Here is a 21,507-nt window from a genome sequence, read left to right on the forward strand (position 1 = left end):
TTTATTGATATTCTCTGTTGGATGAGACGATGTCAGAATACCTCTTTCTTCCTTAACATGGTTACCTTTAGTTCTTTGGACATATTTATAGTAGCTCCTTTGTAGTCTTTGTCTGTTGAGTCTAGCACCTGGGTTCTCTCGAATGCAGTTTTTTGTTTTGTTTTGTTTTTTGTTTTTGCCTGCTTCTTTCCCATGTAGAGGTCATACTTTCCTACTTCTTTGCATATTTCACTTATTTTTGAAAACTGAACATTTTTGATAACACTGTAGTAACTCTAGATACTGATTCTCCTTTCTCTTGGGGCTTTCTGTTGTGGTTTTTTGTTTAGTGGCCTAGCTGTATTATTTCAGTGAAGTCTATTTGTCCCATAGTGTGTAGCCTCTGATATTGCTCTTCAGTGTAGCCATTGGGCATGTGGCAGTCACTCTGAGGTGAGTCATTTTCAAGGGGTTCTCTTTGACAGTCTTGTCCCCTGATCTCTTGTTAATACCTAGCTGTTACCTTCCACTAATTGCTGACTGTTTTGCTCTTTTTGACAATACCCCACATCTGAAATTGCTTCACAGTCTGATCCAATTAAATTTGGCTCCCTTTGCAAGAATAGGCTTTGAGGTCAACCTTGAGGCTTGTTCTTTTTCCAGGAGAGCTCTTCTTAGCTGTTTATTCTCCTGGTTCTTTCTTAGGTGGTCTAGAATTTAGCTTGTTGCTTTCATAGAACTGCTAGCCTCCTCTTAACTTTCTCACCACCAAAATTTCCATTGTTTTCAATAGCACTTAGCCTTGAAAGTCCCCACACTGTGTTCCAAATATAGTTATTACCTTGGAGAGAGCTTCAGAACTCTTTTTTCTTGGGGTGCCTGGGTGGCTCAGTTGTTAAGTGTCTGACTTCGGCTCAGGTCATGATCTCGGGGTCCTGGGATTGGGCCTCGCGTAGGGCTCCATGTTCAGCTCTCCTCCCCTCTACCTCTCCTCTTCCTCCCCACTCTCCATTCTTGCTTTGTGTCTCTCTCTTGAATTAAAAAAAAAAAAATTCTTTTTTCTTAAGACTTGCCTCTCCCCTGGACATCATTTCTGTGCCACTGCTCGGGAGGTCAGAATGGGGGCAGTGTCCTCTTCTTTTGGAATGTCACCTTTGCTTTAAGAGTATCACTGAGGGGGTGTCTGGGTGGCTCAGTTGGTTAAATGGCCGACTCTTGGTTTTAGCTCAGGTCATGATCTCACAGTCATGAGATCAAACCCCATATCTGGCTCTGCACTGAGCTGAGCATGGAGCTTGCTTAGGATTCGATTCTCTCTCTCCTCTCCCTCTGCTCCTCTGCCCCTGTGCATGTGCACACGCCACTGTCTCTCTCCAAAAAAACCCCAAAACTTAAAAAGGGGGCACCTTGGTGGCTCAGTCAGTTAGACATCTGCCTTTGGCTCGGGTCATGATCCCAGCGTCCTGAGATCAAGCCCTGCATGGGGCTCCCTGCTCAGCGGGGAGTCTGCTTCTCCCTCAGCCTCTGAGCTGAGCATGGAACTTGCTTAGGATTCTCTCTCCTCTCCCTCTACTCCTCTGCACTGAGCTGAGCATGGAGCTTGCTTAGGATTCTCTCTCTCCTCTCCCTCTGCTCCTCCGCCCCTGTGCACGTGCACACGCTGCTATCTCTCTCTCTCTCTCAAAAAAAAACCCCAAAACTTAAAAAGGGGACACCTTGGTGGCTCAGTCAGTTAGACATCTGCCTTTGGCTCGGGTCATGATCCCAGCGTCCTGGGATCAAGCCCTGCATAGGGCTCCCTGCTCAGCGGGGAGTCTGCTTCTCCCTCTCCCTCTGTACATATTCTCTCTCTCTCTCTCTCTCGTGCTCTCTCTAAAAAAAAAAAAAAAGTATCACTGAGAAGAGGTAATAGTCCCTGGTCTTCTCAGATTGCCTTTAATGTCTGAAACCTCTGTCCTGTGAACTAACTGGGGTAAGAGAAGTCAAGGCCCCAGTATTGATCTGCTGTGCCTGGAAGAGAGCTTTTGCACTATGAGTGGGGGCTAAGTGGAGGAAGGGAGCCCCAGACCCCTCAGCTCCTCTTGCCTGGGATAGACTTTCTACAGCACAAAGCTTGGGATGATTAGAGATGCCAGTCACCTTCCTTTCCCAGAGTGATAGTCCTAGGCTGGGAGCTGGGGAGAGAGGGAGTCCTGTGTCTTGGCTGCACCTGCCCAAGGTAGAGCTTTATGATGCTGAACTGGAGAGGAGGAAGTGAGTTTTGCTTTGAATTCCACAGACTATTTTTGTTTTTGCCAGGAGTTAGTACATTTTCTTGAAAAAATGTTTCCTTTTTTTGCTGTATGCCCTTAGGAGAATTTCCAGAGACATTAAATGATTTTTTAAATAATTTCAACCAATTATAGTTATTATACTGGGAAGCAGGTCTGTGGAGATTCTAACTCCTCCATTGTCCTAAACAAATAGGGTTTTTTGTTTGTTTGTTTTTTAAGATTTTATTTATTTATTTGACAGAGAAAGAGAGCACAAGAAGGCAGAGTGGCAGGTAGAGGGAGAGGGAGAAGCAGACTCCCCACTGAGCAGGGAGCCCGACATGGGGCTCGACCCCAGGACTTGGGATCATGACCTGATCTGAAGGCAGATGCTTAACTGGCTGAGCCACCCAGGCGCCCCAACAAATAGGTTTTATAGTACTTTTAAGTTGAGTTATTTTAGTGAGGCTAATAGTTAAGTAAGCTTTTATGACCTGATCTGGGATTCTAACTAGATCAAGATTTAATTACAAAATGTATTCTGAATTACAAATGCACATATGGAATCCAGTCCTTTTGTAATTAGATATTACAGTGATATGTGAAATGCCATGTATTGGAAAAATTTACTTTAACTTTTTAAAATAATGCTATTTTTTTTGTCTTTAAAATGTATACTTTTTTTTTTTTTAAGATTTATTTTGGAGAGAGTGTGCACATGAGCGGGCGGGGGGGCAGAAGGAAAGGGAGAGAATCTCAAGCAGTCTCCCTACTGAGCTTGGAGCCCAGTGTGGGGCTCCATCCAACAACCCTGAGATCAGGAACTGAGCCAAAACCAAAAGTTGGACACTCAACTGAGCCACCCAGGCACCCCTAAAATGTATACTTCTTTTTTTTTTTTTTAAAGATTTTATTTTTATTTATTTGAGAGAGAGAATGAGATAGAGAGAGAGATCATGAGGGTCAGAAGGAGAAGCAGACTCCCTGCCGAGCAAGGAGCCCGATGCGGGACTCGATCCCGGGACTCCAGGATCATGACCTGAGCCGAAGGCAGTTGCTTAACCAACTGAGCCACCCAGGCGCCCTAAAATGTATACTTCTTGAAATAATATGAAAAAAGCATGGTAAAATTGATTTCTAAATCATGAAAAAAAATTTAAAATGACTTTTAAAAAAAGCCATAATGTTAATATAATTATTTCTTCCTTTTAGGACATGTGAACTTATATATTTGGCACAACCCAGCAGTTTGTAAGTAGTTCAGAGCAAGTTATTTTTATCTTTCTGGTTTTTTAAAAAAATTTTCTGGAAGAATCCCAAACATGTTGATAATGCCAGGGTTAGTTTGATTGATTATAGCATGCTTTTCATAAATTAAGGTCATAGATTTAAACCCTATGCAGATTATTTATCTTCTCACAAAGAAAATGGTATGAAATATGTGCCCTTTACTACAAGGAGAGCTAACAGGGTGAAAGTAGATTCAGTGCAACATATCACCAGTTCTGGGAAAAATGCAAATTCACTGAGTTAATCTTTTTTGAGTGTCTGTTATTGTCTAATATTGGCATTTTATTAACTTGATTAAGACCAAGAACATAGTTTTTGTGTAAGAGTAAATGTAACAGTATATATTAAAATTTCCAAATTATTTTTTTAAATGTATGATACATGCTCCAACCGTATACCCATGAAGGAGCTCTAGAGATTTTCTTTGGAAACAGAATGAGTAGTATATGAGATTTTCTGCCCCACTGAACTAGTGGTATTGAAGATGATTGATATAAAGGGAAATTATGTGTTTATTAGTTATATTAATCTATTCCAGTTGTTAATATCAACAGGTTATCAAGGCATAGTTTTAAATTGGTAGTCATCCAAACCTCTATTTTTCTGCTTTAGTGTTGATTTTAATTAGAAAGCAAGGAACAGAAAAGTATTAAGTAATTGGAAACCAAGTACATCATAGTATACCACTTCTTGTGCATATTTTTAGATTATAATTGAAATATTAAATATTTCCTTTACAAAATATATACTACTCTATGGGCTAAATATAAATATCTTGGTAAAAACACTAACTGAATTGAGACAAATTGAGTTACTTTGTAAATTGTCCATTTAAAATGGATTGTATTCTCTTATGCAGTCAACTTAGGCCTATAATTTAAAATAAGGAAAAAGAAGAGATATTTGGAAAACTGTCAGTATAAAATTTTTTTTCTGGTTTCTATTTGTTTACTAGGATATCTACTGAAATAAACTCTGTGTTGGTGCTAAAAGTTTCTTGGATCACATTTTTACTAGCTAAAGGTAAAGTCATTATGTTTGTTACATGTTAATGTTTCAAATGTAATAATTCTTTTGGACTAGGTTCAAAATTTTTTATTCAATTTAATGTTATTCCCCCACACTCACCAGTTCTCTGTGTGGCTTGTTACCTGTTAGCAAGTTCTTGTAATTCTGGCACTGGAAGCAACTTTGGAAATGTCTCATTTCATTTCTGTTTCTAATATCCTTTGAAAATCCTTCTTCCTTCCTTTTTTTTTAAAGAATAATATTACTATTTTTATAAATATGGTACATATTCATGATACAGAATTCAAATAATACAGCAAATGCAAAGAAAAATGTAGAAAAATTACCCCAAGCCTACCCATAAATAAATAAATAATCATTAAAATTATATGATTGTTATTTCAGGTATATTTTTATGCATAGAACCTGATAAAAAAGATTGGAGATGTGTGCATGCACAAACAGATCTAATTTTTTAAAAATAGGATATTATAGTGTAACATGTAGTAAACATACAAATTAGTTTTACTCAAACTTTACAGAAGAAAGTAAACAAGAGAAATGGGAGGAGTTGCTTAAATTTAGATAAATTTTTGTCACGTAAGCAGTATTATTTCCTAAAATATTTCTCTAAGATTATGAAAAAGCACTGTTAAAAAATTAAGCTTAGAATCTTTATTTTACTTTGTGTTTTGATTTAAAGCAATATAAATCTTCTTTGAAGGAAAAGGATGTTAGTACAGTATTGCCACTCTTCCTGTCATCTCCCCATCCATCACTTTCAGATTTGCTCATTGTATTATCATTACATTATCAAAGATCATAACATTTATATTTCATTATGTAATTATAATTACTTGTTTAGTCTCACTTCTGTATGTCAGTGGATTCTAAGCTTATTGTCATTCCTGTTATAACTTCTCCATTTCTGAATTTTGATTCATCCTTAGCTGGCTGGCTTTTACCAAGAAGGAATTTTTCAAAAAAGGCTTTTTGGCACTGTATTCCCTATGTTTGTCATGTTTATGAATCATGCCCATAGTCTTTATACTTGAAGGACCACTTGGCTGTCTATGCTATTCTTGTGTCATACTTGTTTTCCTCAGGACACTGTTTTCTGGCATTGAACAATGCTGTTGAGAAATAGGAGACTAGCTTTAATTCTCCCCCCCATTTACTTTTGAATACTTAATTTTTTTTTTTTAATTTGAGGTTCGATACTTTAACTAGAATATCTCTTGATTTTTATTATTTCATATTAGTTTTTCTTATAACACTGTATCTCTTTTTAAACTGAAGGTTCTGCTCTTCATTTGAAAGACGTCTTAACACACAAATTTTTAAATGTTATTCTATTCAGTTAGGTATTCTATTCTGTTATGTTTCAGGAACTTAACTATCTTTTTTTAAATTTTTTTTTGAAGATTTTATTTATTTGACACAGAGAGATACTGAGAGAGAGAGCACAAGCAGGGGGGTGGCAGGCAGAAGGAGAGGGAGAAGCAGGCTCCCTGCTGAGCAGGGAGCCCAATGCGGGGTTCCATCCCAGGACCCTGGGACCATGACCTGAGCCAAAGGCAGATGCTTAACCAACTGAGCCACCCAGGCGCCCCAGGAACTTAACTATCTTATGTTGGATTATTTTTGTCCTCCATATTTACTTTCTTTTCTTGTCTTATTATGATCTTTCGTCTTTTCTTATTTACTAACTGTTTTTGTCTCAAGTCTTCTGTTTTGAGCTAAACTATGTTTTTTTATTATTATTATGTTATATTTGTCACCATACAGGACATCATTAGTTTTTGATGTAGTGTTCCATGATTCATTGTTTGTGTAAACTATGTTTGTAATGGTGTTATTCTGTCCTCACTTTTTCCTTAGCTTTTTGTTGTTGTTTTCATATAATTTGTTTTTTATTTCTTAGTGCAAGGAGTTGTAGGGCATTTTCTTTTTATAGATTATCTTCTAGATTGGGTTCTCTCTCTGACTTTTTCTCTTCTTATGTTGTGACTCTATTTTTTCTTTTCTTTTTTCTTTTCTGTTGTATGTTTGCATAATCTCTGTGCTTCTCATCCTCTCTCCCCTCCCCATGTTACTAGGACTTTATGTGGGCAACGCAATTTCTCTGATGTGGTTGGTGTGTGATGTTCTGTTTTCTCTGATGTAGTGTGAATAAATCTCTTTACACTCTCTTTGCATTTTATCTTTGGCTAGTTGTGTTCCCCAAAGAGCTACAATATGAATATGGGCTTTTTATTTTACTTAGTTTTAGGGGGTGAGGGAGAAAGTGGAGAATTCATCTGGTATGATATGAGTCTTTGTTGTTCTGAGATTTTTGTTAGAATGAACTCTAAAATAGAACACTCTAGTGATAATTGCATCCTGTTTCCATAATGGGATTGTGTTGGGATTCATATTGGTTTCCAGTTCAGCATAGCACACCGGAATCTCTGTGTTTGTCAGAAAGTTAGCTATCAAAAAAAATAACAAAAAACAAAACCAAACCCCCCCCCCAAACAACAACAACAAAAGAAAGTTAGTTATCGTTTATTTCCTGTTTTACCCTTATCCCATCATCAGCAATTTCTCCTCCCTCCAAGTCAGAAGAGGAGGAGATGAGGATACTCTGAGTCAATATCTCTTAAATTTGGTGTTGGTACTGACACTTAGCCAGTACAGTTTTTCCTTTTATTTTATTGGGTATTGGAGGAGAATTCTTTGATCTGACTTCACCTTACTACTTTTAACTGTAAATCCTTGATATCATTCTTTACTTGTATGGCATTTCTTAATAGCTTCTAAGTCTGTTACAAACATATGTTTGCACTATACCTATGGATCTAAAAAACCTGCCAGATGCAGGGTTATCTGCTTTTTCACATAGTTTCTATACCTTCAGTATTTGTTGGGATTAATAATGGTTTAGCAGTCAGATACCAAGAAGATAGAAAGTGAGCCAAATTAAACTTCTAGAGCAACAAGCAAATATAGCTATATTTGATTATGATTTGTATAGCTACACTATTTTTTTCCTCAGGTATTTATTATATGCATTCATTTCCTCACAGCTCTCCAGTTGTATATTTACTGTATTAACTTTTTAAGATTTTATGCTAAATGATTACTTTATAGATGACTTCAGTTATATGTTAATTTTGTTATTAATGGCTTTGTTTGTGGTAATATTTTGTAAGGGGGTTAAAATCGAAAATATGTGAGGTTTCATAAATAAATAGAATTAAAGATTACCATGTAGCATACTTCAAAATTATTTTCAGAAGTAATAAATTCTATAGCTCTTACCAAAACTGGAAATAAGTTTAAAAAAGCAAAAAACAAAATGAATTTAGATGTAGGGAATGAACTATAATAATTGCTAGATGTCAGAATCTCATGGTAGACTTATACTTCATTTATTTCATAACTTCATGTACTTTTATTTTTTATATATTTCAAATCCGAGTTTTTGCAAAACAAAAAAAAATTTAAGTTCTTTAACATGCCTTTATTCTTGAATAAATCAGTATATGCATATGCCCATACCCACAATTTTCCCTGATTTAAAGATCTCAATCTCAGTCTCTGATCTGTTACTTTACATTGTAAACCTATCTTATTTTCAGGGGAAGTGTTACAAATGGAGGATGATCTCGTCATCTCATTTCAGTTAATGCTCTGTGTCCTTGACTATTTTATTAAACTCTCACCTCCTGCATTGCTTAAAGAACCATATAGTAAGTATTTTAAATAATTTATGCATCTCCTACATCATCACTCAACAGTTGTTTATTTAATGTCAACTAGGACCAAAACATGGTTCTAGAGCTGAAGGAATGATAAAAAATAAATCAGACATGGACTCTGCCCTCAAGTATTACAGGATATAGAAGTAGAGATAAAACAAGTAAGCAAGTAAGCAGTATATGGCCACTTTCTAAGTGGTCTGGGCCAAAATACAGTAAATGCTATGAGAGTTCAGGAAGCAAGAAAGATTTTTAGCTGGGGAAGACCAAGGAAGACCATATAAAAGAGGTGGATTTGAACGGAGTATTGAAGAGTAGATAGCATTTGAGTATTAGGGGAAGTTGGGGTAGCATATTCCCAGTAAAGAGAAAGTTAAGAGGTAAGGCACAGATATGAATGAAACTTCTTGAGAAAGAGTGGCCCATTCTGCTGGAGGAGATTACCTAATTTGTATTATTGGATGCTATGATTATTATGTGACTAATTTTTTTTTGCATATGAGTTGTAATTGATCTACCTCAGTGGGTGATGAGGTGGGAAGTGTTCTTAAATGAAAGTAACTGTTGCTAAAAAAAATTAAACGTAAAAAATAAAAAAATAACTCTTGCTGAAATAGATAGCATTAAGCAAAGATGAGTATATTCCTCCTAGAATGGAATTGCTTCTTTTAAGAGGTGGCATCAAGAGTAGAATTTCAAAATCACTTATTATATCACAGAAAAATGTAAACTTAACTAAGGCTGAACTGATTCCTTGGTCCTAAAATGATTAAAGTATTAATAATACTAAAAATAATAGAGGACAGATCAAAACATGGAAGTCTCAGTGTTGTTGGAAGTGCCTGAAAAGCTGAAGCCTAATTAATCTTTTTTGAACAATAACTTCATGGAAAATGAAGTCTGGAGCAGAATTTTTAAAATGTGTTGAACATCATTTGACAGAAAAAGGTCAGTAGCAGAAACCACATATGGAACAGGAGAAAAAAATAGAAAACAAATATATTTTTAAAAATTCTGAATCTGTAAAGATTATATGTTTTTTCTTCACTTTTTTTCAATGTTATAAGTTTAATAAATTGATGTAGGATGTTACTTTAGTTGACAGGTATTGTTCTTTCGGATTATTTGAAAGTACATTTTAATTTTCTAAGTGTTATGTTAAAGAGAAACCAGGATGAGGTGATAAATTTACTGAGTAAGGTAAACTTCAAATTAACTTTTTATTATGGAGAATTTCAAGTGAATACAAAAGTAGACAGTAGTATAATAAGCCCCATGTACTTAAATTACCTACTTCAACATATAACTTATGGTCCATCTATAGCCCCATCTGCTGCCCAGTTGCATCAACTATATTATTTTGAAGCACATCTTTGCATACCATTTCATCCTTATAAATTTTAGTATGTATCTCTAAATATAGTCTTTTTAAAAAGCATAATGACTACCATTGTCACACCTAAAAATCACTTAACAGTTTCTTAACCTAGTACCACCAAATATCTAGTAAGTGTTCAGATTTTCAATTGTCTTATAAAAGTGATTTTAAAACTTTTTTTACAGGTTGACTAAATCAGAATCTAAATAAGATCTATATCTTATGATTGGTTGATACACTTTTGAGACTTTTAAAAAACTTCCTTCTCCATTTGTCTTTCTCTTTTTTTCCTTATAATTTATTTATTAAATAATTAGGTGGTTTATTCTGTGGGGTTTCTCGTGGTTTAATTTTTTCTGATTACGTCCTGTTGTATAGTTTAACATGTTCCTGTATTCTCTCAATTTCCTGTAAATTGTTGGTCAGGCCTGGAGGCAATTAATACTTTTCATACTTAGTCATCTGTTATCTCTTTAATAGCTGAATTCATTTTCAGTTTGAATTGGGAATGCTCAAAATAATACAGGAGATTTTTTTTAAATCACCCTTTATCACATAATATTTATATACTTCTTTTTAAAAAAGCATTATTTACTATGGTATTTGCTTAAACTTTTAAAATTTATTTACTTTTATAATTTGTCTAGCAGTTGAATCCATAAATAGTTTTTTTAAGACTCTTTAATATAGAAAACATTTTTCCCCTTACAGACTGAGTAGGATACATTTAGAATTAGTTTATAAGTTGGCTGTTTCCCTTGCCTTCTCCATATTTGCCTAATAGCAAAAACTGTTATCAGTACATAACTTCAAATAGATAATAAATAGATGAAACTGTTAGCCTTTTAATGAAGCCTAATAAATAAAAGCAGCATGTTACTAAAATTATTTCTCATCTCCCAAGTTAGAATACTTCATTATTTTATACAGTGGAATGTGCAATTGTTCTTATCTAATTTACCATTTTTACAGAAACAGCTGTAATACCTTTTAATGGTTCACCTCGAACACCAAGGCGAGGTCAGAACAGGAGTGCACGGATAGCAAAACAACTAGAAAATGATACAAGAATTATTGAAGTTCTCTGTAAAGAACATGAATGTAATATAGATGAGGTAATTTAACTTCATGATTTCTTTAAAATGAAGTAGATTTAGATGTAAGTTCTTCCTAACAGTCTATACTTCTTTCATGACAAGCTTGCTTTTGTACTTAGTGCCAATTCTTTTGCAGCAAAATATTTAGAAAAAATTTATTTTTCATGTTCAGTTACTTTGATTTTAAAGAGAGTAGCTCCCTTACTCAGGAATCACTGAAAAGGTACATCTTTATGGCAGTATTTTTCAGATGAATTTGTTCTTTGATTCCTCTGTGGTTACTGATAACTCCTAATGTTTTAAAATACCCTAAGAAAACCCTGGTGTTTTGGTTTAATGATAAGTAATATCAGCATTAAATTTCTGTTCATCCTATCCGCTCTTTCCAAATATTACACCAGATGTTAGTGGCTGGTAGAGAATACACATGAACACCCTGGGATTGTTTATCTTGGTCATAGAATGTGGACTGTTGGGATTGGAAGGGGTCTTAGGAATAATGTACTCAGCCTCCTTTTCGTAATGAGTAAATGAACTTCCAGAGATTGATAGCTAATTACTAACAGGGCTAGACTTTGGGAAATCTGCTACCAGTTGCTGCTTTCAGTGTACTATGCTGTTGCTTTGTCCACAGTTCACTGCCACCAGATAGCTGTGTGAAATGTTGCATCTTTGAAATTTCTCTGTCAGCTCTGGGAGGGAATGGAGTATGATCTCAAAATCTAGTTTAAGAAGCGTTGGAATGATTTATCAGGATATCTTAATGTCAGCACTGTGGCTTTTGTCAGTTTCAATAAAGATAGATATACACCTGTGGTTGTAGATATATCAGCCTTATACATATAGGTTTACTTTTTTACTTTTCTAGAATCACAAATAATCTTTGCTAATAAGCTCACAAATGTAGTTGAAATATTTTTTTTAATCCAGTCTATTGCTAAGTCCCTCAAGATAATTAATATACATAAATGCAGTTTTCTAATTCCTGGTTGTTAATTCTCTGGGTTTCAGAACTACTTATAAGATTTCATTTCTAAAATCAGGAATAAGTCATTAAAATTTTTTTCATTTTAAATAACTCTTTTTGTAATTTAGAATATTTATAGGAATTATTTTTAAAGTATAGCTGATTAAAAACTATGGTAGTAATTGACATTAATTGACACTTGGTTATTTAGATATAGCATTTTTGGTTATATAACTATTGGTTGGTTACATTAACGGCTATATAATTATTGGTTAATTAACACTAAATGGTTAACTAGAACTACCTACTTTATAAATACTCCAGTTCAATGGGAGTTAATTAGAAAACAAAATTAATAAGTTACAGAAGCCTAATTCTTGCAACTTACTTTGAAGAAGATATAAACTGATATTATTTCCACCTTAATAAGTGTAGACTTCAAATTTGGAAAAGTTAAATAAGTAAGTTGTTTACAATTTTGTAACATTGCAAGTGTGGAACAGGCAGGAATATGACTCCAGGTTTCCTGATTACAGTCTTTATTATCCATGTTAAATAAATGTAAGGTGCTTTGGTATGAAACTGCATCATTTTGCAAAATATTGTTATTTGATTTTGAATTGAATTACTGGGTATTCTTTACGTGTGTGAAATTATTTTCTTGTAAAAACAGGCTATTCTCCTGAATTTTTGCTAAAATAATTGACTTGATATTTCCTTAGCTAGCTATCAGATGGTGAGTGTGAAGTGGCCTAAAAATATGCTGTAGGGAGAAATCAGAAACAGTATAGAGAAGAGTCTTGACTATAATGATAGCTTGGGTTTTAATTCCAGCACTGCCCCTTCCTCCACTTCCTAGCTGTGTAACTTTGGTCAAGTTGCTTAATTTTTTTGAGCCATCTTTTCATCATCTGTTAAATGTAGAATATTGAAGTTGGTTTCAATGAGTTTTCTTCTTATAAATCCTATTTCATTAATAGTTCTCTACTACACTTCCATTCTAAGACTTAAAATCTGCCTCACATAAATTAAAAAGTAAATAATTGAATAATTATAAATAAGTATCACTAGGTTGAATGTAAGTCATTGATCAAAATGTCAGTTAACACTTTCATTCTAGTGTTAATATATTGTGACAAAGATTAAGTTTTTTTAGTTTAATGGTTATGTTGTAACTTTATCTTTTTCAGGTGAAAAATGTTTATTTCAAAAATTTCATACCTTTTATGAATTCTCTTGGAATTGTAGCTTCTAATGGACTTCCAGAGGTAATCTGAAAGAAAACTTAATTAATAAAAAGTTAATGTATTTTGGGACTTTTGGGAGGGAGGAGTAGCTGTCTAGTTTCTTAAAATTACTTTTTCTTAAATATTTTTTGCCCAAGGAAAGAAATCTAAGGAGAATTTTGGTGAACCAACTTTATATAAGTAACAGAAAAACCTTTTGAATATATATTCAGATGTATAAATAAGCAGCATTTGTAATTTGCACTAAAAATTGATTTGTACTAAAATTTTTCAAAAATCAAAGTGTAGGCTTTTGAATTTCTGAATGCCATTATATTTAAATATAACTAAATATGCACAATCAAATTTGATTCTCATTTGCTATGCATCCTTAAGCATAGGATCCATGGATTGATGCCATCAACATGATTGGCATTACTGTATTGTGGAGCATCTCTTTTGAATATTTTAAACTACCTCATTTAAAATAAATTCAGTTGAAACAGCTATGATTATATTGCAGAAATGTTTTACCTTAGTGGTGTGCCATCCATCTGTTTCTTTTTGCATCTTGCCTCAAATGTCTTGCTCTTCAATGAGAACAGAACAACTGAGAACTTTATGTGGTAAGATGAAATATGTGGAGAAAAGGATGCTTAGATAAATGAAGAACAAGTACTCAGGGATAAAGCAATGTTTTAGAAGTACCTGGCATTAGTTACCAAGACCAAAAGACATGAAATCAGATAGCTAGTTTGCTGATTCTGTGACCCAAATTGGTGACTAGTCCTTGAATTAATAAACTTACTCATCCAGCAGTTATTTATTGAGTGCTTAATATATTCCAGGCGTTGCGCTAGATATTATCCATAAGAGATTTAACTCACAGTCACTGTCATTAAGGTGTTAGTGGGAGAAAAACAAAGAAAGAGAACACTACAGGAATCTGCAGGTGTCTGGTAGAAGTATGTACAAGTTGCTGTGGTATCTCAGAGGAGGGCCACCTAATCCAAAGTGGGGCAGATTGGTTTTGTGGAAAACCGTGTAGAGGTGTGATTTCTGAGCTGAGTAAGCTTTGAGAAATGGCATTTCCAGTGTTAGAAATGACAGATTCAAAGGGACAGTGATATGTGATGGTGTGGTCTGTTCAGTGAACTCCAACTAATTCATTAGGATGGGGATGCAGGACAGAAGACTGGTAAGATAGACTAGAGAGGCAAGAAAAGGGGCCAAATATTGTATTACCGAGTTTTCTTATTAACTGATGTACCAAAAAATAGGCTGTTCACAACTCTGAAGAATCTTGGACACTCATTGTAATTTTTCTTCCTTTAGAAAGGATTTTGTTTTTTTTTAATTTAATTTTATTATGTTATGTTAGTCGGTTTTAATAGAAATCTTAAGATAAACCTTACATTTACCCCAGCATTTTTCATATAGCACTAATAGCTGCCAATCAAATAAATGATTGATAATTAGTGCCTCACTAAGATCGGGCAGGAACAATGATTAAACTTAATCAATGTGAATGACTGTTTTACCTAAAAAACTTAGACAGACAAAAAATTTACATTTAACTGGATTTCTTCCTGCCACTCCTTTTGAAATGTGATTTTAGTTCTCTCAGGTTAGAAACCCTCAGACTTTAAAGTCATAGCAGAAGTCATGCCAGGTAGTTGTCTGTTGGGCATTGGCTTTTAAATTATGATTAGAAAATTATGAATCAGAACTTGTAAAAGAATTACAGATTCTAGCAAATGAAGAAGTATCTGAGATTAGGAATACATTGTGCAAATGTGTTAATTGGGCTAATTAATTGAGCTAATACTCTTGTCCAAGACACTGAACTAAAGGGAGTTAGAGTACATCAAACAATTTAGAAAAGGTAGGGAGAATATATAATCAAGAGGATTTGTTATGTTTGAAAAATATTTTTATATTGATAAGCATAGTGGAAGATTAGAAGTGAGGGATGTAGGGGATGTTTGGAGGATCTTGGCAATTATATAATAATACCTACTGTTTTGTGTTATTGGTGATCATTGTCTACATAAAATTCTAATGAACGGGATGCATGCATAAAATCAGTTTAAAATTAGAGTTAAAAATAGGAATTTTTCACTTTTAGATATGCTTTATTTTTATTGCATGTGAACTCTGTATATTAGAAAATGAAGTGTATGTACAAAGAGTCTTTAAATCTGTACTTCTGTGGACTGAGAGATGTAATGATATGAAAAGGATAATCATCAGAATTTTTTTTTCTTTTGAGGTGGAAAGTCTCTCTAAACAATATGAAGAGATTTACCTTAAAAACAAAGATCTTGATGCAAGATTATTTCTAGATCATGATAAAACTCTTCAGGCTGATCCTGTAGACAGGTATTGTACATGGTCTAATTTTATTTGTTGAGATGCTTTTGCTATAGATTGATTTTAATATAGATAGATTAAATAGGTTTTTATTTAACTTCATGATCTTTATCATTTATAATGTTACTTCAAGTGCCGTTCTATAAAGCTAATAATAAGGTAAATAGTATTCTAAGCATATAATATACAAATAGAGATTTAATGTGAATTGTCATCTCTAGCAACTATTTTTTTTTTATTAAGCTGAATTTAATTTTAAAACGTGCACTAAAAGAAAATTGTTGAAGTAATTAGTTTACTTAAGTAGTGGTCTCTCTTTTTCCTACCCTTTCATCTGCTATTACTTGCTTGGTTCTTTTTTTTCTTAAATGTTAATACAAAAGTATATTCTCTTGAATTATCCTGTAGAATTCTAAAGTAGATTGAGAGTAATTGCAAAAAATTTGAATGATTATAAGTATGTTTATTTTATGTCTTTAGCATGAAATCTTTTAATATTTAGCTGAAAATATATATATAACTTATAGGTTAAATGCAAATAAAATGTTTCAAATTTTATTTAAGTCAAAGTAAAGTTGTTGGAAGGCATAATGATTGAAAAACTTGAGCTTTGATATTTTTAAATACTGAACAGCTCGGTTCATAATACCATCTAACATCTAGAGATAGCATCTAACTTTCACTTTTAAAAAATTGTTAATGATTGGTGCACCTGTTTTTCATAAACTTAGTAGAAGAAACCCAACTGAAAAACAATGGTGAAGAACATAAAATTTTATTTATTTAAGCAGATTTTGGATCATCTGTTTCCTATCACTTCTGTTATTGACTTACCAGTTTGTATGATGGTATGAAGGCAACAAGTAGTATACTGCTCTTTTGACTCATAAAACACAAATTGTGCATTTTCAATCTGAATGACTTTGCTTATCATTATTTAGTTTTGAAATGCAGAGAACACCCCGAAAAAGTAACTCTGATGAAGAGATGAATGTGATTCTTCCACAGACTCCAGTTAGGTATGAATTTTCTTACTTTTGATTTTCATTATAATTATTTATTCAGTGCCTTATGAGTTTGTTCATCTGGTCTGTCACATATTTATGTATACATGCAACAAATATATATTGAGTGCTCTTTGCCTGCCAGGTATTTTACTAGTTGCTGAGGACATGATTATTAAACCTAGTTCTGTCTGTCCTTAAGGAGTAGAACCTAGAATGGGAATGTGTTTCATCTCAGTAAATAAAAAAGGAAAAAAATATATCATCACCCTTTGCTCTGCATACAACTTAGAAGGACTGAAACCATTTTTCTGTCCATTTCCTCACTTCCCACATCTAACCTGCTATTAAGTCTTATTGAATCTACCTTTAAAATATCTCTAGTCCATCTCCTGTCCTCCATTTGGACTCTCACCACCTTTGTCCAGGATCTCCTCCTCTTTCTTTTGGATTTTTTGCAGTAGCCTACTAACTGATCTTGCTGCGTCTACTCTCCTCACTGTTCCTCTATCCCCACCACCAACTGTTTTCTCCAGAGAACCCCAGAATAATATTCTAGAAATGTAAGTCAGATCATGTTCACCCTGCTGTCCAACCTTTTGACTGCTTCCTGTTGCATTTGAAATATACATTCATTCACAGTTCCTACAAAACCTTACATGATCCAGCTTCTGTTGCCTTTCTAACCTCATCTTGTTTTCCTGCTCATTATGTACTAGCCAGTTTCCTGAATGCTCAACGCTCTTCTTTTGTACTTGAGGACTTTCACACTTGCTTTTCCCTCTTCTTGAAACTCTTCCTTCTTTTTTTTTGCTTCTGAATTACCAACAACTACTCTTCCTTCAGGTTCAGCACAAATATTACTTTTTAAAAGATTTCTCTCTGAAGTAATTTCCTTCATTCTTTCTCATAGTATCCTGTTCTATTTCTTCATAGTGTATATCACAATTTGTAATTAAAAATTAATTTGTATGTTTCCTTGTTTCTGCCAATACCCGTAATAGCCTTTAAGTTTGGTACCATGTGGACCATGGCTTTTTTGTTCACCATTTAGTAATTAGGACCTAGGGTAATATTTGGTACATAGTGGGAAATCAGTAATATTTTTCAAATGACTCTGCAGACATATAAAGATACATTTCGGTATAAGTGTAAAGTATAGTAATAAACTTTTGACAAACTAATGAGATGGCACAGAAGGGACTTAATAAAGGGACTTTATTGAACTGAATTTTGAAACATGCAAGTCTGTGACACAGGAGAGCACATTTTAGGGAGTAGGAATAGCATGTGCAAGGGCATGGGAGTAGAAAACACAACATGCTGTGTCTTGGGAACTATTAGCAGCTCTCTATTGACTCACTAAATGGGAAGGTGAAAGGGCAGGAGAGGAGGGTGAATACTAGATCCTGAAGGGCCTAATATGCCATACCCATAAGTTTGGACTCTAGCTTGTGCATGATTTGGGCTATATATGGGTGTTAAATAGGGGTAAGGATAAAATTAGAGTTGATTTTTGAAAATTTATGTGGTAGGAGTTTTTGAGGGGATGGACTAAGGAGGACATGGTGAGAATTAGACCTGTCAATCTGTCATAGTGGTTCTTAACCAAGGGTGGAAATTAGAGTAACCTGAGGAGGTTTTTTTCCAAACTACAGATGCCTAGACCCTACTACCATACACATAGTGAGTCAAAATCCCTGGACTGCTCTATTGCAGTAATTCAGGTGAGAAATGCTGAGGATCTGAACCAAGAGTAGGCAGTTGGAATGAAGGAACAAGAACAGGTTTGATGAATTCATACTTAGAATATTACTCATGAGGCATTTATGGGACATGAAGAAGTAGTAAGTAGTGGGATATAAGGATCTTACAGATTTGAGAATCATCTGGGGAAGTTAATACCATAAAAATAGATGAGTTTGCCTGAAGTAAAGGTATAATAGCAAGAATGGCTGGCTAAGGGCTGAGCCCTAAAGAATGCTAGCATTTATTTATTTATTTACTTAGTTCAATTAGCCAACATATAGTACATCATTAGTTTTTGAGGTAGTGTTCAATGATTCATTAGTTGCATATAACACCCAGAATGCTAGCATTTAAATACTAGATAGAAGTTAAAAAGAACAAGAAGGCTGCCCAGAGAATGAAGCCAAAAAAGCCAGGGGATGGAGGGAATTTCAGGAAAAAGCAGGTGTTTGAGTGTCACATACTTCAAGGAAATCAAGTATCGGAACAATTGAGAAAGATCTTTTGGTATTAGCCGCTAGTTATTTGTGGGTTTAGGCATAGTGGGCTTAAGTGGATTAGAAGATGTACAAGTTTTAGAAGCAATAATACTTGAAAGGTGAGGAAGTATAAATATCAGTTGAGAGAGGTATAATAGTTTGGTGTAATAATAAGGAAGATACAAAAAAAAAATCAGGGATGTTTGTCATCTTTTTTCCTAAATGGAAACTTTCACCAAAAGAGGTTAAAAGACTTAAAGACAAGTTCTTTTTCCAAACTGAGCAAATGACATCGGTTCTAATTCTTCCTGAGGTTACAAAAATGAAAAAGAAAATGCTCACTGAACATGTTTGCTAAATAATATTTAAGGAATCTTTCAGCCATAAACATTCTATAGTTCTTTGTATCAATAAACAGTACCTACAATAGCAATGTACTGCTACTCCAAAATTGGAACATTAGTATTTACTATACAACACACACATACACACACACACACAATTACAGAATTAAAGAAATCTTAAGGGACTGACCCAATTTTATGCTTTACCAGTGTAGACTTCTAAAATTATGTATGCTTTCATCTGAAGACTTCTATAAAGGAAAGTCACATGCTTCTTCATTTGAATTACAATATATCCTACCATTTTTATTTGAAAAACTTTAATATTTGATTGTAATAATGTTTTCTTTAAAAATTGTCATTTTGATACCAGTTTATATGTTTTCTTCTTAAAATATCATTAATTTGGCCAATTAATGTTTTATTGAAATGTAGTTTTTATTAGTAAATAATCAGTTCTTCAATTATAAACTTAGTGATTATGAATATGTTCTTTCTTAAAGGTTTAAATAAAATGTAATTCCCTTTTGCAACTATGTGGATGGAACTAGAGGGTATTCTAAGCAAAATAAGTCAATCAGAGAAAGACAATTATCATAGGATCTCACTGATATGTGAAATTTAAGAAACAAAACAGAGGATTATAGGGGAAGAGAGGAAAAAATAAAACAAGCCGAAACCAGAGAGGGAGACAAACCATAAGAGACTCTTCATCGTAGGAAACAAACTGAGGGTTGCTGGAGGGGAGGTGGGTAGGAGGATGGGGTGATGGACATTAAGGAGGGAATGTGATGCAATGAACACTGGGTATTATATAAGACTGATGAATCACAGACCTGTACTTCTGAAACCAATAATACGCTGTATGTTAATTTAAAAAAAATGACAGAATAAAATGTAATTCCTTGTAAGCAACAGTATACTAAGGGTTTTGTAAAATCTTATTTCAGAGAACTTCTTAAAGATAAACAGGATATAGTGAGTTTGAAAGATTCATTTAACTTGTGAAATAGGTGCATTTTGTTTATTTGTTTTCCTTCATTGCTTAATATTTCTTCCTTTTTTTTTCTCTCTAGGACTGTTATGAATACTATCCAACAATTAATGATGATCTTAAATTCAGCAAGTGATCAACCATCAGAAAATCTGATTTCCTATTTTAATGTAAGCCATAAATAAAATGTTATGTTTGTGTTATCTTGAAAAAGAAATTTGAAATTAAAAGTTAAAATACTGAGAATTTTTTTGAATATCTCCCATCCCAAATGTTCTTGTCTGTTACCTTACTTCTTGCTTTTTTGAACTCTCCAAATTAGATCTTGGTAGTATTGTATTATTTTGGTGTGTTATTTTTAGATTTTTTGCATGTTTGCTCTTTGCCTTGCTCATCATTCTTTCTTGCAACTTAGACCTCATTTCTGATTTCATTTTCTTTCTTCTTCAGATACATACTTTAATAATTCCTTTAGTGAGGGTTAGTTTGGGGTGAACTTACAAGGTTTTTGTCTTGTTTTTTGTCTTAAAGTATCTTTACTCTTACTTTTTGTAAGATAGTTTAGCTGAATCTTCAGTTCTAGATTGATGTTTACTTTCTCTTAGATATTTGTAGATAATACTTTACTATTCCTGGTTCTCCTTGTTGCTATTTAAGAAATCTGTGAATCTGGACTCCTGGATGGCTCAGTTGTTTAAGCGACTGCCTTCGGCTGAGGTCATGATCCCGGAGTCTCAGGATCGAGTCCCTCATCGGGCTCCCTGCTCAGCAGGGAATCTGCTTCTCCCTCTGACCCTACCCCTCTTGTGCTCTCTCTCTCTCTCTCAAATAAATAAATAAAGTCTTTTTTTAAAAAAAAAGAAATCTGTGAATCTAACCATTGTTTTGTTATATATCTTTTCTGTCTGCTTTTTCGATCTTTTCTTTGAATGTGATATTAGGATTTAACATTTGTCATATCTCTACAGTCTTTTTTATCCTATATTTAGCCCATTTTTATTTACATTTCTTGCCTGGACTTGTGTGCATTTTACAACTCCTGTAGACCCGAGTTTGACATCTGAAGGGCCACTCACTGCTATACGAACAAGGGAGCGAGAAGGAGATCCTGAAAACTAGCATCTGTGTTACTTGCTTGTTTCTTCACTCCTTATTTAAATTCAAATGAGGGTCAGGACTCACTGAAATGCTCATCCATGGATAAGGCCAGGAGAATTATTAAAATTTGGCTTATTCCAGTAACTCTGTATTTTGTGTAGTTAACATTTTATTTAATATCATAACCTCCCTGTGGCTTTGTCATATTCTGTTCTCATCTTCTTGCTTATATGCCTCCCAGGAATTAGCAAAGTAATTTCTGTCATCATATTCATAATTGTGTTGGCTCAGAACTGATTTTGTTTGTCCAAATTGCATGAAGTTACTTTTATTTATGGATTATCTGTAGCACAACATTATTTCTCAAACATGGCTACTCAGTTACTTAGCACTTTTAGAAGGGATAATGATAGAAGTTGTAAGAATGATAATCTCTCTCTTCTCTCTGTCTCTTTTTTTTTAATTTCAAGTTTTAATTTAAATTCTAGTTAGTTAACATATAGTGTAATATTGGTTTCAGGAGTAG

The 21,507-nt window shown here is 33.9% G+C and overlaps 1 protein-coding gene across 1 annotated transcript in view; it reads left to right on the forward strand.

Moving 5' to 3' along the window:
* The window catches only part of RB1 (RB transcriptional corepressor 1), a 152,109-nt gene that overhangs the window by 40,512 nt on the left and 90,090 nt on the right, over positions 1–21,507 (forward strand). Inside the window, exons 5-12 of the mRNA XM_032403028.1 lie at positions 3,444–3,482; positions 4,477–4,544; positions 8,153–8,263; positions 10,623–10,765; positions 12,905–12,982; positions 15,213–15,322; positions 16,255–16,332; positions 19,966–20,053. Of these exons, the coding sequence (XP_032258919.1) occupies positions 3,444–3,482; positions 4,477–4,544; positions 8,153–8,263; positions 10,623–10,765; positions 12,905–12,982; positions 15,213–15,322; positions 16,255–16,332; positions 19,966–20,053 (715 nt within the window). The remainder of the gene's footprint in view (positions 1–3,443; positions 3,483–4,476; positions 4,545–8,152; positions 8,264–10,622; positions 10,766–12,904; positions 12,983–15,212; positions 15,323–16,254; positions 16,333–19,965; positions 20,054–21,507) is intronic.

Source organism: Phoca vitulina, unplaced genomic scaffold (assembly GCF_004348235.1).
Source record: "Phoca vitulina isolate PV1807 unplaced genomic scaffold, GSC_HSeal_1.0 scaffold5, whole genome shotgun sequence".
NCBI lineage: Eukaryota > Metazoa > Chordata > Mammalia > Carnivora > Phocidae > Phoca > Phoca vitulina.